At 49.3% G+C, this 20,228-nt stretch overlaps 2 protein-coding genes across 3 annotated transcripts; both read left to right on the top strand.

Annotated features, from left to right (window-relative positions):
* Window positions 1-5,050: 5,050 nt before the first annotated feature.
* On the top strand, window positions 5,051-6,761 carry LOC131216710 (uncharacterized). Its single transcript, XM_058211265.1, has 4 exons — window positions 5,051-5,600; window positions 5,677-5,944; window positions 6,019-6,165; window positions 6,232-6,761. The coding sequence occupies exons 1-4, from the start codon at window positions 5,051-5,053 to the stop codon at window positions 6,593-6,595; spliced, it is 1,329 nt and encodes a 442-aa protein (XP_058067248.1). The 3' UTR covers window positions 6,596-6,761.
* Window positions 6,762-7,580: 819 nt separating this feature from the next.
* Window positions 7,581-17,650, top strand: LOC131209520 (ceramide transfer protein). 2 transcript variants are annotated; one of them, XM_058202610.1, is made up of 8 exons: window positions 7,581-8,046; window positions 8,386-8,684; window positions 8,758-8,988; window positions 9,064-9,124; window positions 15,228-15,344; window positions 15,409-15,966; window positions 16,288-16,423; window positions 16,504-17,650. In XM_058202610.1, exons 1-8 carry the CDS (start codon window positions 7,813-7,815, stop codon window positions 16,629-16,631), a joined length of 1,764 nt encoding a protein of 587 aa, XP_058058593.1. In that variant the 5' UTR covers window positions 7,581-7,812; the 3' UTR covers window positions 16,632-17,650. The 2 variants fall into 2 exon arrangements, with proteins under 2 accessions (XP_058058593.1, XP_058058600.1); XM_058202617.1 differs by having other exon boundaries at window positions 15,228-15,371; window positions 15,451-15,966.
* The last annotated feature ends 2,578 nt before the right edge of the window (window positions 17,651-20,228 follow it).

The following is a 20,228-nucleotide window of genomic DNA, read 5'->3' as shown; positions in this document are numbered from 1 at the left end:
GCCCTCGCCTCGCCTTGTCGGCGGGGTCCATTCTGCTACCAGATCGCCCGCCAGTGGCTTCGTCTCCAACCGGCGGCATGCCGCGAACGGCGTCACCAGCGCCAGGCGGTTTCCACTCGTTCGCCATTTCTCTGCCGCGATTCGCGCACGCGGGCTTCAGTTGCAGTCCTGGCCATTCCGTCCGTCCGTCCGTCCACTTAAACTCTTTTTTCCCGCTGCGACGCGCTTTAGTCGAGCTCGGAGCGCACAGCGAAACGGTTTACTCTTGTGGCACCGTTTTGTGGTTTTTCCGTCGTCGTCGTCGCAGTGTCTGCATTCTGTCTGTGGGGCCTATCTGCAGCGGTTTCTTCAGTGGCCCGTGGGGCTGAGGTTTAGTGCTTCCGAATTCGAACCGCACCGTTCCGTTCGATCGACGTCGCGGGTCCCGGCTGGCTGATAGCCCCTGCCTGACGAGGCATGGGATAAGTGAATGAGCGTGAAATTGAGCTCATTGAGGTGCGCCCTGGAAGTGGTGTGTTAAAATGTGCCCCAACTAAACGTTGGTCGGTGAGCCATCGATAGGTGCCAGTGACACAATTATCTGACGCGCCACTCGGATGATATCGATATGACTGGATGGGTCCTTGATTGAGTGCTCGGCTTGGCCCAGTTGCGGAGCAACGCAAGTGTGTTCGCCCAAGAACTTTGGTCACTTAAAGGGGCATAGTGTTGACGGTTTTATTCGAATTCTGACCCATTTTAAGGCCTTCAAGTTCAGTGCTGTAGGACAAGCCTTGGAAGCGTAAGTGATCCTGTTCTACTTCAGCGATTGTGTAGGTTTAGTATTTGCAGTTGGGTTGGATTAGGGAGTCTACGTCTTATCTGATGGCTTCTCAAAACGGACACTATCGCCAAGTGTGTTCAAGTCATCGAGGCCATCGTGACCGAATGGATTTTCCAGTTCCAAACTTTTTCCAATCCACGTTTGCCTGGGCGGGGGCTGTTTCTGTGGTTCTCCTACATTCCAGCCGAACGTGCGTGTCCACGGTGTGCCAATTGTGTGCTGCCTAGGCCATCAAGGGGCCACCCTTGGCTGGTTTTGACCGTGGTCGGGATGAAATTAAAAGTAGAATACCACGACCCACCACAGTGTGTGGAAAAGTTCAATTTTCCTGCCGCCCCTGGCTGCCGTCCATCCTGGAGCCTAAGCCTTGCCATTCGTGCCTCCCCGCGACTGGAGCCTCGAGTGCGGCTGATTTACTCCGCATCCGGAGCGGGATGCGAGAGTGAAACCGATGTCGGCCATCGTGCTGGCCAACCCGTCGCTTTCGTTCGACGGGCTGATGATTGTCATCTCGCAGTGAAAACTGGTGGACATGCAACGCCAACCTGTTGCCGGGGCTGCGCTACAAAATTGCTCGCAAATCGTTAGGTCATATGGTGGACCGTCCAGATACTTTGTTCCGACGGTTTCCGTCCGTGCTGGATCTATCCAAAACCTCAATGGCATGAACCGCGATGATTACCATCGTCCAGGAATGTCTCAATTTCTTCAGCTTCTATTTGTGAAAAGTAATCAGTAGATAATGATGTCGTTGCTAAATTGGAAGCTGTGGTGCGTAGGTTCCAGGGACCTTAAAAGGTGACCCCATTCCTTACCTCAAAAACAGGGATGCGTGTTTGACTGATCGTATAAAATCTGGATGTTCAAAACCTCGACAAAAACTGACTGAGAAGAGTGCGTGCCCCGTTGGGCTCCATTTTCTCTTCACACCATGGCCAATGGCCTGGCAACTGCAAGTGCACTCCGATGCGTAGAAGCTGTAATAAGGCTCGTAGCCGGTCGGCTCGAAAAAATAACTCGTTTCCGCCCTAATCCAAACACGCACACGTCCGACGGGCCGGCCTCTCCGGTCGCCAGTACGCCGGTAACTACTGCACCCGTCCGCCATCTCTTCCGGCTTCCGGCAGACTCACTCGCTCGCTCTATTCACTTTCCTTCGAGCAGACCAAGGTACCGATGGAAACCTTGACCCAACTTTGGTGCTCCGCTAGCCTACAGAAGCGCCCCTCCGATCGCCCCTCCGATCGCCCCTCCGATCGCCCCTCCTTCCCGCAAGGTGTAGGATGTGCAAGATGCGCTCGATCCACCGAAATGATGAACGGGTCATCGGCGGCGGATTTCTCGCCGAAGGGGTGTCGTCCTGTCGTCCGACCGATCCAACACGATGAATGCGTGAAAGTGAGCCTTCGCTGAAGAATCTTGAATTGCATTCGGGAGTTGTGCGTATGGGCCCCGTTTCGGTGTCAATGTTTGCCTCATTAGCGTGCCGTGGTGGTGGCCTGTGGTTTATTAATGTTTTCTTGATTTGTCCGTTGACTGGCCAGTCGTTTGCGTTCGATGGACACCGAATGGTACCTTCCCCAGCTTTATCGAATGCTAGTTTCGCTTTGCCGTTTAATAGCCAACTCGTTGAAAGTGTTATTTTATCGGAGGGTGATAGGTAGACATTTTGCAGTGAATGTTGCCAATTCACTCATCACCATCAATTAACTATCATCGATAGGACTATTTTAAGGGGGTCTCTGTTGAACTATTTCTCATGGAATGGCATCTGAGCTGTTTGAGTCTGAGTGGAATGCTTTCGTGATGGTGATTTGTGACTTCAGGACAATGGACGCGATTTAGTGCCTTTTGTGGGATCAGTTGGAAGTTACCCTTTATGAGTCACTGAATAAGCACCAGGCACACCTATCCAAATATATTAATTGATACTTTTGGGACTAGCTCCACGAAGAAACTTCAACGTCAAGCTGTTGTTGCACAAAAAAATCTGCTCAAAACTTAAGTGCTCCTTTCAATTGAATAATTCTTCAGAATGAAAAGTGAAGCCCTTGAACTTTTTAACTCATGATAAAGAGAACCAGAAAATCGATTTTGTTAGGTAACATTGGCACGTGCTGCACGTTTTTACTGTTTTATAGACCTCTTGTGAGACCCATAAACAACCAAACATTTTATTGCATGTTACGAAAGTTCGGCAGAGTTGTGAAGAAAGCTTTTTTTCTTCAAACCGAAGGGGTGCCTTGTTGACCTTCCCTTATGCTTTCCATTTTTTTAATGTTCTCATGAGTCCCGATTAATCGTGCCATTTCATGCTCAATCGGATTAAATTAGCATCGTCGCCGGGGGAACATTTACAGGAGTCAGGAGGTTTCTCTTTTTTAAGGAGCTCACAATGCGCAGGTGGGCCACAAAAGGGGTTCCCGGGATGACGCTCGGATGAAAGTCATTCTTTACGCCCTCTTTTATTTTCTTGCGCCGCGACGCATCTTCCGCCCTGAATGGTCACGAAAATGATGTAAATTATCTTTTGTTCATGACACATTTCGTTGATAAGTGCGCCGAAACAGCTCACAAAGTGAAATCGCAAGTGCATCGCAAGTGGCTGCAATAAAAACAGGAAATTGGAGAGCTACCGAAGGACATAAGGGACAATGCGCAGTTCCAGCGTATAATTTGGCTGCGATCGACACCAAAAGCATGCCCTCGGGCCACACGAATTTTGGAACCCAACTGTCTCGCCGGTTTTGCGGCGAACGGGACAAGTTCAAGGTCGATAAAGGCTTGAGCAGGTTGAGGAACGATGGACTGCGAAGATGCCCTCCGGAGGCTCATGCGCATGTGATGCTCTTTGAACCTTCTTCCCGGTTTCGATAAGTGGCCGAGAATCAAGTGTTGAGAGGTGAAATTATTGGCCAAAAAAAAAACGAGGTCATCCAAGGAGACTCAGAGACTGGTCCGACGGGGTCATCATCGTTGTCATCGTTGCTGCAGTTCGAGGATCGTCCTAAATTTCGAATTTCTCTCGTCCCACGACCGGGTGTGCTACTTTCCGTGTGCGTTTCGGGCATTGATCATAATTCTGCCAGACACAACAGAAAAGGGACATCAGCGGAAGTCCCCGTTTTGGGTTTCGGGCTCGATTTTGTAAATCACCGAACGCTGGAAGTCGCCATACCCCTCCCGCAGCAAACGATGTCATAGATCATCCGAATCGAACCGGCTCGTTTGCCGTGGCGGAGGGATAAAAATGAAACTCCGCCCGGTTGGGGATCCACGCTGGAAGGCGGGCAAATGGCAGTTGCAGTGCTGTGGTGTGTGCTGAAGATGAAAGCGTCATTCCTGGTGGTCGGGTCAGGAGTTTCGGTATTTCTGCTGCGCTTTTCCTTTCTTCGCTCGTTATCGGCCAACGCGGGAAAAGAAACTTTCGTCTTCACTTCTCCACATCCGGAGCTGGGCGAAGAATAAGTCACGGCGTGGAGCAAGGAACACCGCGGCTCTACACGGTTCAGTCACTCGGTCAGTGTCTCACGGACACGGTACGGGAATGTAGGTTCTTGCCGGTCGGATCGTGACTAGGAAACTGGTTTTTCCGGACGTACGGATGGCGAGCCCGCTGAAACGTGTCCAAACAAGCGAGCGTCTTCCGATCTTCGGGCAGGATCTGAACGCCACATGGTACAGTGGGACGATGAAGATGGCGGCCGCTTGCCTGACCATTGCAGGCGCTAAAGCTGTCGATGGTATCGTTGCCTTCTGAAGTTAACACGGAAGCCAACGCGGGGCGGTACGGACAGCCGGTAATAGAGAGCCAGATGTAAGCAACGAGCTCCACCAGGTCCGAGGGCGGACAGCCGCGCATTAGGGACCAATTGGGTTCATAATTTACGATTGTTACGTGAAAAGGTGTGAACGAAGACGGAAACGGAAAGTGAACCGGGATGCGTTCTGATGTAAGGACGAGTTACTAATTAGCAGGCAACTGGACAGGTTGAATGAGCCTTGAACATCCAAAATGAGGATTGCCGCTCATAAAATGGAAACTAATTTGACGCTAAATATTATCGGTTAAGGGGTGCTAAAATTGATTTAGTCGTTTTTAGGATCTCTCTACTAAATATTGCAATCATAGTTCTGTACTTCTTACACCTTCCCTTCCAGTGTCCTTGTGGTGTGGTGGCTTACGACGGTGATATCGGATCTTCCACGGGCGCATCGTTAATCAACATGGAAATTCGATGGCAGCACAGTGTCGGGTCGCTTCTGCTTCTAGCGCTGATAGCGGCGTCCGTAATCGGGACGGCACAAACAGAACCACATTCAGAGCTGGCGGAAAGCAGTCGGAGCTCCTTTGCCGGGGTAGAAAGCGGCACGCAACCCGGTGCCGGCCACTTTCGATTGGCAGACGAGCTAATTGCTGCGCGTGCGGAACCCGGAGCCGACGCGCCACAGAAGCGGCCATCGGGCAAGGAAACGAAAAAGTACCGGAAAAAGTACGTGTCCGAAGACGATTATCGAAAATCGATGCCACGCGTCGAGCGGCAGCCTCCGGCTCACGGAACGGCCGATCCAGAGGCGACCCAGCAAACCAGTGGCACGGCCAAATCCAGCGAACCGCACAGCAGAAAGAAGCGCCTGATCTGGGTTACGGATGATGGCCGGTTGGCGCTGCCACCCGGCACTTCCCTGACGATCGCGCCTACCATCGCCCTGCCGTTTGTGCGCTATCCGCCAACCGGCTTTCTGTCCAACATATCCATCAGTTTGCCCATAACGAGTGAGTAGAGAGCATCCCATGTCCCCCAACCCGAATTGGGTACTAATGTGTTGGGTGTGTCTTTTTCTCGTTTCAGTTGACTTTGATAAACTGGGGCTGACGGATAATCAGAATCCACTCGGTGTACTACCGCCCCTGTTTGCCAGATCGATGGGCCAAGCAGCCGGCTCGGCCCTGGCAGACTACGTGTCGGACTACATGCGTGTGCGGAGACGCAAAAGGAGCCTCCCAGACCCGTCGAATGAAAACTTCAAGATCACCACCAACACGCTCGATGACGAGGGCGAGCTGACGGTACCACAGCTTCCGTCCGAACACAAGCATGCGTTTCACGGTGGCGAGAGGTAAGCCAGAGGCTGTCACGATCGTGTGATTGATTACGAAAAGCGTATCACTAACCTCGAGCACTTCTTCACAGAGCGTTGCTGTATGTAGTTGCGGAAGATTTCATTGCCAATTTCGGACTGGATGGAAGAGCGTGTATGCTCCGTGCCATATGCGAGGTGCACTCAAAGTCGATAGAAAAGTTTGGACTGATCGGAGAAATGTTGAAGCTGTTCTTTACGTAAGCTATCAAATTCGTTGCATTATTACGTTGTAAAGTTCGTGACCAAACCGTTCCGTTCTGCAGAGCCTCGTTATCGCCATACGCAGAGCATTTAGACGAGTACGTGATGGCGGAAAAGGTTGGACGTGGCCAGGACGGTCCCGGCGAGTGTTTCCCCTACTACAAGGATTGTCCGCGAAGTCTCTTCCGGTCGTCGAACAACTTCCAGCACAAGTATCATCAACAGCAGCAGGAGCACCAGGAACAACGCGGCGAGTTGGAACGGGACGAGGACGAGGAAGGCTTCGGCAACGAGATTCCCAACGATTCGAGAGAGGCCGAATTCTTGCTGCGGGAACCCCGTGCCAGCAGCTCGCGGAGTAGCAACACCAAAGAAAACACCATCGTGCAGCTAGAGCAACGTGATCTCACGGAAATGGCCATGTGAGCTGGCGCAGTGCATCGAGGGTTACGCCTGTTGCACACTATTATCCTCGGGGTTGAGTCGGTGGTGCGTCGAGAGTGGATCCTTTTTCCGGCAGGGCGATTAAGGATGGCAGTCAAAGATCGTATGGAGTATTGTTGTTTGTTGTCGTAGTTTGTAGAACTGATAAGCTAGGTACGATCAGTACGAGAGCTTACAGAAGTCAATTGGTAATTTATTTTTGCTCGGTACTAAGCTCGTTACCGTCTCGGTACTCGGTACCGTCCGATCGACGGGTAACTTTCGCCAGACGGAGTGGGAAACTATGGAAAACAGTCGAACCATTATACTTGTGTAGAGTAGAAAGATTTTATTTATTGAAAAAAAAATTGTAGCAACAGGTGTCCATATTTTGTGCACTTGCCGCTTAGTGGCAAGATGCGGATGTAGAAAAATAAAGCGAAACCCGTAGTGTAAATAGTGAATAAGAATGAGTTCCTTTTCTGCACTAGTCACCGTTGTCCGAAATTATCCAATCAACTTTTTTTAACAAGATACTCCTTTTATAATTTTTTGTTATCGTAATGATAATCATTCCTAATCGATGTTCACATGTAAATTGTAAACGCTACAAATATTAAAACACAAATAGGAGGTATTTTTTCAATTTTATCGCACACTAAAAATGTCCTGCTCATAACATTCGTCACACACTGTACCGCTGCGGCCGTTATCGGGGAGTACTAGATTCAACTGTCAAACCAACGCCGTCAAAACTGACGTTCAAACTGTTTTTTTGTGTGCCGATCGTTTGTGTGTTTTGTGTATCGATAACACGCCGGACGTAGAAACTCCAAAACAACAATATATGTGGTTCAGTGAAATCTCACCGTAAATAGGTGATTCATTTGCCTCCAGCGCGGGTCGCAAAGTGTGTGACGAGACCGTGCGCGATTTCGTGTTCGAACGAACGAAGGCAGAACACATTTATTTCCGTGCGGTCCGTTTTTCCGGCCAGCCGTATAGTTTTGTTTTCGTTTGCGGTCCCCACTGGCTACAGGATATTGGGGGGTACATTTTCAGAGGCGCATACGGAGAAAGTTGGAAAGCTCGCGGCGCGCAACGGTTGGGGGTCAATACGGGAAAGTTTTTCATGGTGTTTTACCACGCTCCGCGGTAAATCCGATTCGAACAGTGTTTTCGTACTGCTCCCGGGGGCGCAGTAACTTCAAGCGCAGACCATGGGCGACGATTACTACGGGCAGAACAACTCGAACAGCGATGACTCAGAGGTAGAACTTAACCTGAACACTCCGGAGCTGAGTGGGTATCTGAGCAAGTGGACCAACTACATTCACGGCTGGCAACCGCGGTTCATAGTGCTGAAGGACGGCACGCTGTCGTACTACAAGAGCGAGCAGGACAGTGATTTCGGTTGCCGGGGAGCAATCAGCTTGCAGAAAGCGTCGATAAAGGTGAGAGAACGCGGAGTGGCCTTTGTGGAATCGGACGATCGGTCCGCGACCTTTTTCGACCTCCGGCGTCCCGATAAGAAGTGATATCACCGTCGCTAAGATGCGTTCCTGACCAAAGGGCACTTCGATGGCCGGTCGAACCGTTGATTTCGAATCAACACAATTGATGCAATTAACTCGGCCGGCTCCAGAGTTCAGTGCATCTTTATTAATAGATTCGTCTGCCCGGTCACGCCGGTCCCCGCGAACCGGAGTAATTGATTTAATTGACCAAATATTCAAACGTGTTTGTTGCTCTGTTTCTCTCCCTCTTCTTCTCCCGCACTTTCCGGCCACCAGTCACACGAGTTTGACGAGTGCCGGTTTGATGTGGCGATCGGGCAGAACGTTTGGTACCTGCGGGCCGAAACACCGGAAGACAAGCGGAACTGGATCGAGGTGCTGCAGTCGTACAAAACCGACATCCCGGAGACGGTGAGCTTGCGGCGCCATGGCAGCGCTATATCGTTGCAATCCAACACCCTGTCCACTGCCAGCGGTAGCAGCTTGAAGCGCGTCAGTCGTGGACTGCGGGAGAAGATGCACGAAATCGAAACGTACCGCGACATTCTGTACGGACAAATCGACACGTTACAGCGGTAGGTGACCGCACAGCCCCAGTGAGCAACCCCGGGAAGCCGGTTATTCATGGCAAGGTTCCGCTTCTTTCAGCTACTTCGATGCCCTGCACACCCGAAACGAAGACCAACCACCGTTGGACCTTGGCGATGGGCTGAAACCGATCGATTTCAGGGGAGAAGCTATAACGTTCCGCGAAACCACTGCCGGTGTCATCATCACGCTACAACACTGCTTAGACATTATCTCGCAGAAGGAGGAAAGCTTCAAGAAGAAGCTCGACAAGGAACAGGAGCGGCGAAGGAAGGCGGAAGAACTGTACAGGTACGGGTCGCCGTAGTTTAAGGGACGTAATGGATGCAATACTTAACACGCTTTGAATTCTGTCCTGTTTTGTAGAAACTGCAAAGATGAACTTGCAAAGAACCGAAATTCCGTAATTCCCGGACCAGATTTGGAGGTAAGTCGCCCAATTGTTCGTCGGATGCTAATTGGGAAATACCAGATTAGTTTGCACCGTGTTTATGGTTGAAGCCCACCCCGGCCATATTCCGATTCCAAGCTTATCTTCGCTACTGATATCGGGTAACGGTAGACGTTGCTGCAACGAGCTTTATCTTTCCGAAAGCCAGTGCGTGGCATGGCGTGTGTAGCATTTGTTTCTTGAAGCAACGTAAACACATTAGTCACACTTGCGTCGTCCGATTGCTGGCTGTAGAATGCATTCTGTGCATTCGATGGACGTTCTGCTGAGCGTTGATACTGGCACGTAATTTATTTTAGCTGTGCAAGGTCAACAACTGGAAGCTAAAAATAAATCAAGTTCATTCGCTTGAAGCATTAGGTGTTTGAGGAAACATGAGCATCTTTGATTCCATAAGGAATGCCCGAGCTTTGTGACTCTCCCATCATAGCAACCTGTGAGCGATGAGAACAACGATCTTCATTCATTTTCAGAGCCCACGCAGTCGATGAATGAAGTCAGTTTGTTGTTTGGAATTTTTGTCTCTTGAATGCATTAACAAATGAGCATCAAGAAAACATAAATATATTCCGACGACACTAACCTTGTCTTGAAATATTTTCCGGCAGATAAATTTTGCCGCATTAGTTATTTCCGGTCGCTTGAACACTTCCGGGTGTGTCATCCTATTGAAGGAACTTTGATGGGACGTTCACGACGGCCCACGATATTAATTTAAATATTTAACCCACTAATAGTTCAACTAGTCACGGTCGCCTCAAAGTACCCTTTTGTCGTTAACAAACGCTCCGTTCTAGCATAAAAAGGGCAGCAGCAAGGCCAAGGCTGACGCTCCGCTATCGATTTACGTATACAACCTGCGCCATCCACTTCACAGGCTTTGCCGAGCAAAATGGACACTAACAACAGAAATGATATTCAAACACACTCCATTCTAACAACGCCGTTTGCCGATGATTTGTTAGCCTAACCATGGCTCTACGCTGCGATCGGTCGTTAGTCGATCGACAGATGTATTGACTGGTATCCGATAAGCTTTGAACATGACCCGAATATTGGGCACAATTCTAAAAGGCACACGACCTCCGAATGTGAGACTCAATTAAGCGTTACATTTTTACATTCACCACCACGTCCCCAGGAGTGTTTTTTGGTGTGCATTCAATGTACTTCATTGGGAATTCTCTCACCTTCGCGCCCTTCAAGATGGCCTTGCGGCCCAGTGACTACTTTAATCGGCTGCTTTTGGCAATGAAGCGACAGTCTCGTGCACGATATTGTGTGGATCATTTCACCACTGTTTCGGACACTCACCACTCACCGTACTCGGAACGTTATTCGATCGCGGCCTACACGTGCGCAAAGTGTTGTTGTTTCTCTCCATTCGCCAAGTAATTGGTGGTTCATCGAACTGCTCAAGTATAGGTCATGGTCTGCGAAATGGGTTAACGGAGATTGGGTTGCACCCGCTGCAGCAGGTGTCCCATTTGTCTTAACGCTTCCTAACGCTTCGGTGACCTGCTGGGCCGTCGTCTGAGTCGATTCTGCTTCGGTGCCATCGGCTTGTTTATTGATTTTGGTCCATTAAACAGTGGCCAAGTTACCGAAAGAAAACCTGTTTTCAAGATCCAAACACACACTAAAAGGGGGTAAAAGAGCGCGAGAGAAAGAGAGAAGGAAAGTTTGAATGGGATGCGCCTCGTTTGCCGCTGGTGACCGTCAAATTTAAAATTCACCCAACGCATACCCTTGTTTCACTTTCGGTGTGCGCATGGCCAAAGCCTGATCACGTCCAAACGACGTGTGCGCGCCAGTCTCCGCGGCCAAATTAGTCAACGGGTGACGCGCATGCCGCCGTCCGATAAAGTTGCAGTTAAGCCCGCCGGGTCCGACTGGCGAACGTCGGGAACATTCGCGACCCCTGTCTTGGCCATCATGATTTTTCACCGATTCACCGCCTCTTTCGAGAGGGGATGTCGCAGAGACTGAACCCTCTGTTTTCTCTGTCTCCGTTTCCCCCCGTTTGAAACCTATTAGCGCACGTTGTTTCGTTGCCGAACCGCAACGGCAGACGGCCGGTTACGCAAAATGGGAAATGTTCCAAGACTTTTTGGGTAACAAATTAATATAAAATGTGGCGCGCCGAACCAAAGTCGATCGATGTCGGGACGATCGCGCGCACCCGTCCGTCCGTCCGTCCGTCTGTTGTGAAAAGCTGCTTTCTTTTTCGATTCCCGCTCCGGCTATCCGTAGTATCACTGTGGAATTTTAAACCCGATCTTTCTATGAAGCAACGTTACGTGGCTTCGTAGTCGTTACTAAAATTTTATATTTCCATTATTTTTCACCTTTCTTTGAGTTGAATTATTACAGAGTTACAACAAGATTTTAGTGGCACCGTTTCATCCGTGCCGGTTCAAATGTGGTTCAAAAGTGACGCGACGGCGTATTGAAAAACGGTTGATGTAACGTTTGTAACATCGTTTTACTCAACCCTAGCGTTTGGTTTGGTGGGTGAAGCCGAGCCTGCCGTTCAATTCCCTTCGGCACTCGTGCGGCCGCAATTCCTGGGCGCCGTCCGTGAGGCCGATCGAAAGAAAAATCTATGCTCACTCGGTCCACTACCGCCTGTGGCAACCTTGAACGAGATTCGAACCAAAGTTCGGTTAATCTCGCACTGTCCGCCGTTTCTCTCTATCTCTCTCCTTGAGTTTCTCAATTTTTGTTTTCTTTGCTCCCTCCGACTTTCTCAGAGACTCCATCGTTTTGCGCCCGCTTGCAGTCGGGGGGGCTGTAAACAATAGTTATGTAAGGTGCGTCACGCCGGATCGCCCGTTTCGGCACTGCTACTTTTGGGGGGAACGCAACGATGACTATTTTTCTGTTTGGACACTCTACTATCATCGTACGATGGTTGGCTTTCGGTGATCGGCGGCTGCCACCCCCTTACGATCGGTTACGATTTTTAGTGTCTCGAAAGTGAGCTTCGCCCGATCTCCGTGCCAGTGATCGGTACGCGATCGAGTGTGTGTAACGTTTTACACTCACGTCCTTTCACCGTTTAACTGCTGGTCATTTCAAGTTATTGAACGTTATTCTCGCGACGCGAAACTCCACCGGAGGCGTGTGCGCCAAAGTTATGCATTGTTAAAAGTGACACCCAACTCTCCGTGGCCAGAGCTTTCGGTGGGCTCGTGCGTTTTGTTTTCCCGCGAATCGCGTGACGGATTATGTCATTCGTATTTTAAATCTTTTGCCCTTCTCAGTTGATTGTCAATGCCGTTTGAACCTCGAATCTAACTTGCCCGTGCCCGAATGTGTGCCACGTGCTGGTCCGGTTGCCGGTTTGCGACATTGAACGCATCGATGTCTCTCTCGGTCGAGTACCGAATTTTTGGCAGTTCACGGTGTCGGTGCGGATGTCCCCGGTTCATGGCGCACTAGCAACAACACTCAGTCTAGCATAACGAGGACAACCGTTTCGCACAGGTTGCGCAGGAAAAGAAACTAGAATCCGCGAATTTTAATCTCCTGTATCACGCTGCGCACGCTTTTGTTTCGAGAGTTGTCCATTCCAAGTGTTTGTCGGCGACACAAATGCAGTGTCGCAGTGTGTTCAATGCACCGGCCATCAATGTATCGGCCACCAATTTTAGAGAGAATGTCCTCATCAATGGCGTGTACAATTGCTTAACTGCACACAGTGGCGCACTTCTGAGGCCCCAAGTCTCCAGTGCCTTTGGATTGCGCTGTAGAGCTATTCACTTTGATTCGCCACAACGAAGCCATTGGGCAAGATCCATAACGAATTATACTCCGTTGTTGGCATTTGTGGTCGCCGCCGCCATCTAGGAAGTTGAGCATAAAAGATGAAGAAATCCTCCCTCTCACTGGTCTCCGGCGGGCGTTAATGCATTGATGTTTAAAGCGATCTGTTTACCGGTGTCCACGTTTGCATCCGCGTTTCGATAGGGCATTCCACTCGCTCGAGACGATCACAAACAAAATAGACAACGACAAGGGACCTAGTAGAGTTCCTCAGCGGCACACGAACGACCGCCAAAAACGGTCGTCACCACAACACACTCCCTCTGGGCGACGCGCGACGGCCGTTGTGAACCCCGCCAGCCATAACCTGCTCCGTCGGTGGGTCGCCATCAGTCACTATCCATCGAGCAGTCGACCGGTGCACAGGTGTGTTGTCGGAACCGGACCGAAGTGGCCGAAAACCGAAGTGGGCTGATAGTTTGCAACATTCCCCGGTACCCCGTTGCAACGCGCTCCGATCGACGATCGAGAAACAATCGCAAGAAAAGGTGCCAAAAACCATGCTCGCGTCGTGATCGCCTTTCGCCATCCGAAGGTTGGCGTTTACCGTGTCTTTTGGTGAACTTTTACCAACGGAAACTTCAATTGCACCGCGCCCCACGTTGCTGCAATTGTGTGCAAGTGCAGTGAAACTCTCGGTGCGAGTGCGAACTGAGAGCGTAGTGTTCGAGAAGCTGCTGGAGAATTGCAGAAGAATTGACGTTGTTCGATCGATCCAGTTCAGGCCGTGTGTGCCATCAAGATGCCGTCCCTGACCACCGCGCGGCTGTTCAGAGGATTGCGCCGAAAGGTGTGTGTGCTGTAGAGTTAATGAAGAAAATAAATGAGAAAAGCGACCAGCCTTAAACAATGAACCTCCGGGCGTGATGGCCAAGGATTTGGTCGTAATTAACGCAACACTTGGCGGACGCCGCAGCATGAAATTTAATTTGTGGACCTAATTCAAAGCGAAGCCGCGGGTGTGGTGAGGATTACTTAACGCATTTTTGGACACCATTGGCCACGTTGACGGGGGGAGCCCGCTTGGCGCACCAAAAATGTAAAGTTAATTTGCAAGTGTAAACAACGGTGCTGTTTCGAAACGGTTTGCACGTGCCCTGTAACCCTGACCCGATTGTGGTCGCCTTCCCTCCCGGGTAGGGTCGGACACAATTTTCATTAGTTCAACATGCGTCTAGTACCGTCTAATAGGAGCGATAAAACGAACGACGCAAAATTGGTTATCGAATGGCTCAGGCCGCTACCTGGGTGTTGGCTCTATCGGTGACCGTCAAGCGTTCCGTACACTTGTCGGTGGAAAGTAAACTGTATTGTTTCGTTTTAGGCGTGAAAAATGCGTCATTTGGTATGCATCACTTTGGAAGAAACAAAATCAACATTCAAAAATTGTTCCTTATGCCCAAACGGCAAAAACGGCAGGTTGTGCTGGTTTCAAGGACTTTATACAAATTAAGTCCACTATAAGTTCGGAAGAGACCCACGTTAGAATTGCAGCCTTCGGATGGCAACAGACCAGGCGGCTATCGCTAAAATCGCGCGAAGGCTAAGGCCAAGGAACTAGACACACTAAAGACGAGCAAGATTGCCACCCGGTTCCGACTCGACTCAAGATCGTCACTGAATCGCGCTTCCGCTCAAGCCGCTCGTTTTCCAAATTTATGTTATGCAGATTTTTGAAGCAACTTCCAGTTCGTGATGGATGCACGAGGAGACACTCATCGCGTGCGTCGGTTTTTGGTGGGCACCACAAGGCCCTCCGGTGACACCGGATGACGCTGCGGGTGATTAATTAGTAGCTAATCGCCGGGGCCTCATCATCCGTCTGCAGTGGTGCGTCCAGATTAGTCGTGTTTGGCCGATAGTTTGGCTTCCTTCCGCACCATCCTTCACGATGCTGCCGACGGATCGGAACCGTCAATCATTCATAGATGATGGAAACCGCGGTCGGTCGGTAATTCGTCGATCGAAATCGCGGCTCCCTGGGTGCCAACGTTTCAGACTTCGTTTATGGCACGGTTCAAGCAAGGACCTTGCGTCGAATGGCGCATTACGAAAGTGTACGAAAGTAGTGTAGAGGTTCCACACAGTTTTGTTGGTGTTTCTACAAAGGAATCATTCTTTTATTCGCCCCTCAATCGATCGATCGAACGGACGGAATGCTAATTCCAATGAAACGTGTCCATCATGATCATGAGCAAGCCATGATTAGTAGAAGTAGCAACTTACGTCATCTTATCTCTCGTTCGCTTAGGAAGGGCCACACTCGACCATACCGGAGGATGAGTTCTTCGACGCGGTCGAGACGGGGTTGGACAAAATCGAAGAAGATCGTCAGCTGAGAGTGAGACTGAAGTACCAGTCGCAACAGGTAAGTGCCACAGAGCGCGTTTCGAACGTTCCGTTCATAACCTGTGACCGACGGACCTTCGCAGTCGCAGATCAGCAATGCCGGGTTGGTGCACAGTGCGCACCAGGACGCGGAAGATGAGCTGCAGCAGCAGGCGGAAGACTTTGGCACGGGAGCGCAAGCCAAGAGTCACAAGCTGTGGCCCGACATCGATAAGATCTGCACCGAGCAGCTGACGCAGGCCCGGCAGGGCGTCGGGGAGGATGGCAACGGGTGGCAGCTGTTTGCCGACGAGGGCGAAATGAAGATGTACCGGCGCGAGGAGGAGGTGGACGGAATGGTGATCGATCCGCTGAAATCATGCCACGTCGTGAAGGGAGTGACCGCCCGGGAGATGTGCCATTACTTCTTCGACCCGGCATACCGAAACGACTGGGAGACGACGCTGGAGGACGTGCAGATCGTCGACAACGTAGCGCCGGACACGCTGGTGTTTCTGCAAACGTACAAACGCATCTGGCCCGCCAGCCAGCGGGACGCCCTGTTCTGGTCGCATATGCGCCGCGTCACGGACAATCTCGACATCGGGGCCAACGATGTTTGGATCGTGTGCAATCATTCCAATCAGAACGAAGAGTATCCGGTAAGTTATGGGGCGGGCGGAATCATCACCGGCACGGGTTCGCTGCACGTGGAAAGACCCGCAGTGCCATCCGTAGTGTTCCCGTATCGGGCACATGCATCTTGCGCAGTCTTCCGTGAACTGCTACACTTTATCTCCGTTACATAAAACGGCCCTTGTTGCGTGTGTTGTCGCTGAAGCGCAAGAGATGTTGTCTAATGGGGAAATGGTCCGATTGCATGCGCGTCCACTTTCCCGTGCGCTCCCATTAGTGATCTTCCGTGTCGATTGATTATTTGATGCATCTTTCTAATACTACCCTTACTAATGTGTCATTCGTAGCCCGCCAATCAAGGAAAGTGTGTACGAATCTATTTGACGGTGATATTAGTTTGCCAAACCTATCTACCGGCGGGCAAGGACAGCAAGACCGCAACTCGGGATGATCTGACGTGTAAAATAACTTACTGCTCTACCGGTACGGAAACTCCGATTGCTCCGATACTCGATCGTGGTACTAACTTTTGTGTATTTTTCTGTCCTCTTCCAACGATACAGTGAACCCTGGCGGCTGGGCACCCGCGACCGTACTACGAGCTATCTATAAGAAAGAATATCCAAAGTTCCTTAAACGTTTCACCGGATACGTTGTTGATCAGTGTAAAGAAAAGCCCATCATGTACTAGGGTTAGTCGATTGTTTTGCTCTAAGCCAGGTCTAGATGTTGTTATATATCCACACACACATACACACTGATACATTAAAGCACACACATACACATTTATTATTTTGTTGTCCGTTATGTGGTGCAGTAAGGAAGGAAGCGATAGATTAAGTCGAAAAAGAAAGGTTCGAGACCGCATCCAAGTTGGGGAATGCCGTCGAATTTACAACATATCTTCGAATCAGGTCCAAGAGTAAAACGTGCTTTAGAAAAATATAGGGAATCGCAAAAAACATAGGCACCAAAGTGAGGTAGAAACTGAACGGAAAGTCTTTCGGGTCGTTTGCACCACCGTGAAGCAATAGATATTAGCTAGCTCGAAATTAGGTGCTCGAAAGCCGTTGTCGCGTTACGGAAACGGATCCGCGATGTTTCTACTGTGAAACATTTCAACCAAGCGAGACCGGGTGAGAAAGGCCCCTGAAATAATTCACTCACTCGCGAGCGTGATCGAGCTCACAGATTCAAATCCACTCTCTCTTCATTTACTGAAGAACTTGTTTCATTGTGGACGACGAAAGCGTGTTTGTGTTTGTTTGTAAGATTAGCCAACCTTTTCCATTTTTGTCTCTATTCTATCCTCTTTTGCGAACTTAGCAATGATTGAACTGTGAATTGTGAACACACTATTGGGTAATGAGAAATGTAAAACAAAGGTCTAACACTTACCTGGGCGAGTTGTTTTATTTTCGCGCTCTACCGAGGATTCCGTTACAGCACGGGGTGGCAATCAAACGGTTCCCACATGGGGCACAACCTCTTTTTCTGTCCAGGTTTTCGGGGGTTTCTGTTAGTGCTTTATTCAGTTTTTTGTTTCGTTTCGTTTCATTGATATCGATCGTCCGTCTGCTTACGCGCCTCAGTGATGGTGACAATTTTTAAAATTTTACTATCTCTTCCCAGACAGTAAAACCGAACTTGGGATACACAATTGTCGCACCGTTCAGTGCGCGCATGTGCGCAGTTGAATTTTGAGTTTTCTTCCACTAAATCGTGCCCTGCTCGGTATCGTATGAATAATCGTATGATGTATGGTCATTTATTGGTTAGCGTTGGTTGGTTGATTTCTACGTTTTTTTTCGTTTCTTCTCTTCATAGTTTTCGTCCATCGGTGAAATAGAGGGGGGCCTATCGTTATATGTTTCGAGGATCAAGAGATGCTATCGGAAATGTTTGTTTGGCAATAGATCGTTTTTCGTCAACCAATGTGGTGTAGTACAAAGTGAAGGATAAAGACAACTTCATGCTGGCCTACAGCTGGCCGAAGGTTCTCATTCATTGGCATCCGCTCGTTTGGTTTGAGCGAGAGGAAATCCCCAACCGCAACGTCGTACACTTTAAGTGGCTTCCCTATGGCGGGGGTCGTCGGCAAGCACAGCGGATAACAGGTTCGCTTGGCCCCCGCTTGGTTCAGACCTATAAATATATATATATGTATATATACAAATATAACATGTCTCTGTCTGCACCATCGGAAAGAAAAATTCAATAAATCAACGTAAAGTGGTTCAAACAATCGTTACTTCATCATATCCGCTAAACACCTGGAATGCGTTCATTCGATATTGTCTCATTGGTTGTTTGTTTAGCCTAGGTTTTTTCATACATGCGCTTGGCAATTTCCATAAATATAACTCTATTTCGTATCTAACTGTATTCCGCTCCAATCTGCTCGGGGGCCACGTAGCCCCATATCCTTTGGGCACGCTTTTTCTATTGATCATGTGTTTGGGTTTCAGTTTGGGGCTGCCAGTGGTTGTATTGTGGTTATTCAGTTCCTGTTCCATTCCAACATGGATGTTTGTGCTATTTCGCTCATGGTTTTGCTAGTGTATTCTAATAAACGGCATGCGTTGGTGACGTTCTGCTACGTATATATAGTTTATGCATCCGTTCAAACCTAAGTGGCTAACAGTCTGTTCGGCGAACGAGAATGCAAGGGACCGCCGGCAGACGATCGGCACTATTCTCGCGTCCTGCGTACGGTGCACAACATGTATAACCCATCTTCAAATGAATACTTTTTGTGCGAATCGACAAATGATTTAACCGTGAAACATACCTAATTTTCATTGAATGTCCCGCATTTGCAGATATGTGAGTTTGGCGAAGAGACATTTCGATAACTCTTATTGCCAATGATGGCTCGTTATGGGTCGACTATGAGTTGCTCAGCTGCATCCGGCAACTTCAGAGGTTCCGTCGCATTTAAGAAGATCGCCAATCTGGTGTGCATCAATTTCGGGCAAAGTCAAGAACATCGGGATGAGATGCTTCGTGAAACCCTAAGGTCCACACCATCATTATTGGCAGTACTAAAGAAATAAAAGGCAAGGACTCGCGCTACTTATCTAATGCAAATCAGCGTATTGCAAGGCACTGCTAAACGTTTCGAGAAGAACTGGCAAACAAACGTGTGTGGCTCTCTATGATTCCATTACAACACAACTGATTCACTAAAGATCGTCCAAACTGACGGCGGCCAGTGGCGGCCCTATTGTTTATCAAGTTTTTCTGTAAGCGTGGTTCCTGGGTTATGGAGTGGTAGCCCCTCCTGTCTTCGGAATACCCGCCGATATCTTCCTTTCTGTTGTGTTAAGAACGCTTTTGCTATTTACACACTCGTGATGGTCTGCAGAGACGTTGCCATTGGTTGAAATATTTGTTTCCTTTCGCGTAACAAGTGCTCGGTTTTGGGGGGCCAATTTTAAACACAAGCTGCTGAACCGCTTAACAGGAATCCGCGGGGAGGATTCAGATTATGTATAACAACCAGAGTTACGGTATTAGCGTGGAAGAGGGACCTTCGGTAATTTCGCTTGCAATCCAATTAGTAACCAATTCGAGGAGAGTCTGCTTCGCTGAACGGGCCTCCCTATAAAGTGAATCAATTTTCGAACATCCTATCAAACATAACTGCTGGCAGTGCCTAACTACATACACACTAACACGTAAGATGACGGATCGAATCTCGTTTTTTTAGGGGGGCAACTAAATTATGCCACAGCCCGGCCACCTCACGTTTCAACAACCTGTTACGAGTTCCATTTTTCTCTTTTAGAGCCGCGCACTTTACTTTAATCCTAGCTCGGGTCTAGGCAATTTCGTTCGTCCGTTCGACATCTCTGTCTCGCGGAACGGTACTATCTAGGGTTTCGTTTTTCTGTTAGTGTTTATCTTAAGTTGCGTTCGTTCCCCCAGGGTGCTTATAGTTTCTTGGGGCGTCCGTTCAATAATGTTGTGCTAGAGTTAAGGTTTTGTCTTCGCTTTGCGCTGCTCGCTTGTGCTTGCCATGTGTGTGCCCTTGCCCTGACCCGACGGATCAATTCCCGAATCGGGCGCACAAGAAAACCTGCATTTCCTTGCGTGCTATGATCCTTCGTTTGATCCTGTTTTCCATCGTTTGACCACAAACACAACGTTACGAGAGCACACGCTGTAAAAATATACGTATAAAACGGTAGTTTTCTCTGATTGGTGATCAATACACTTTGCTTGTCCACTACTTCGTCATCCTCCATTTTCCGGTTCCACGTTGCGGTCGTTCTGATAAAACACG

This window comes from Anopheles bellator, chromosome 1, assembly GCF_943735745.2.
Source record: "Anopheles bellator chromosome 1, idAnoBellAS_SP24_06.2, whole genome shotgun sequence".
Taxonomy (NCBI): domain Eukaryota; kingdom Metazoa; phylum Arthropoda; class Insecta; order Diptera; family Culicidae; genus Anopheles; species Anopheles bellator.
This window is presented reverse-complemented; position numbering and strand designations above follow the sequence as displayed.

What these genes read in the sequence shown, in the direction of transcription:
- LOC131216710 (XM_058211265.1), top strand. Translation starts at nt 5,051, where the DNA reads ATGGAAATTCGATGGCAGCACAGTGTCGGGTCGCTTCTGCTTCTAGCG. An exon ending in CATCAGTTTGCCCATAACGA is followed by an intron (nt 5,601 to 5,676) that starts GTGAGTAGAGAG and finishes TTCTCGTTTCAG; the next exon opens with TTGACTTTGATAAACTGGGG. An exon ending in ATGTTGAAGCTGTTCTTTAC is followed by an intron (nt 6,166 to 6,231) that starts GTAAGCTATCAA and finishes TCCGTTCTGCAG; the next exon opens with AGCCTCGTTATCGCCATACG.
- LOC131209520 (XM_058202610.1), top strand. Translation starts at nt 7,813, where the DNA reads ATGGGCGACGATTACTACGGGCAGAACAACTCGAACAGCGATGACTCA. An exon ending in CAAATCGACACGTTACAGCG is followed by an intron (nt 8,685 to 8,757) that starts GTAGGTGACCGC and finishes CGCTTCTTTCAG; the next exon opens with CTACTTCGATGCCCTGCACA. An exon ending in ATCAGAACGAAGAGTATCCG is followed by an intron (nt 15,967 to 16,287) that starts GTAAGTTATGGG and finishes TGTCATTCGTAG; the next exon opens with CCCGCCAATCAAGGAAAGTG.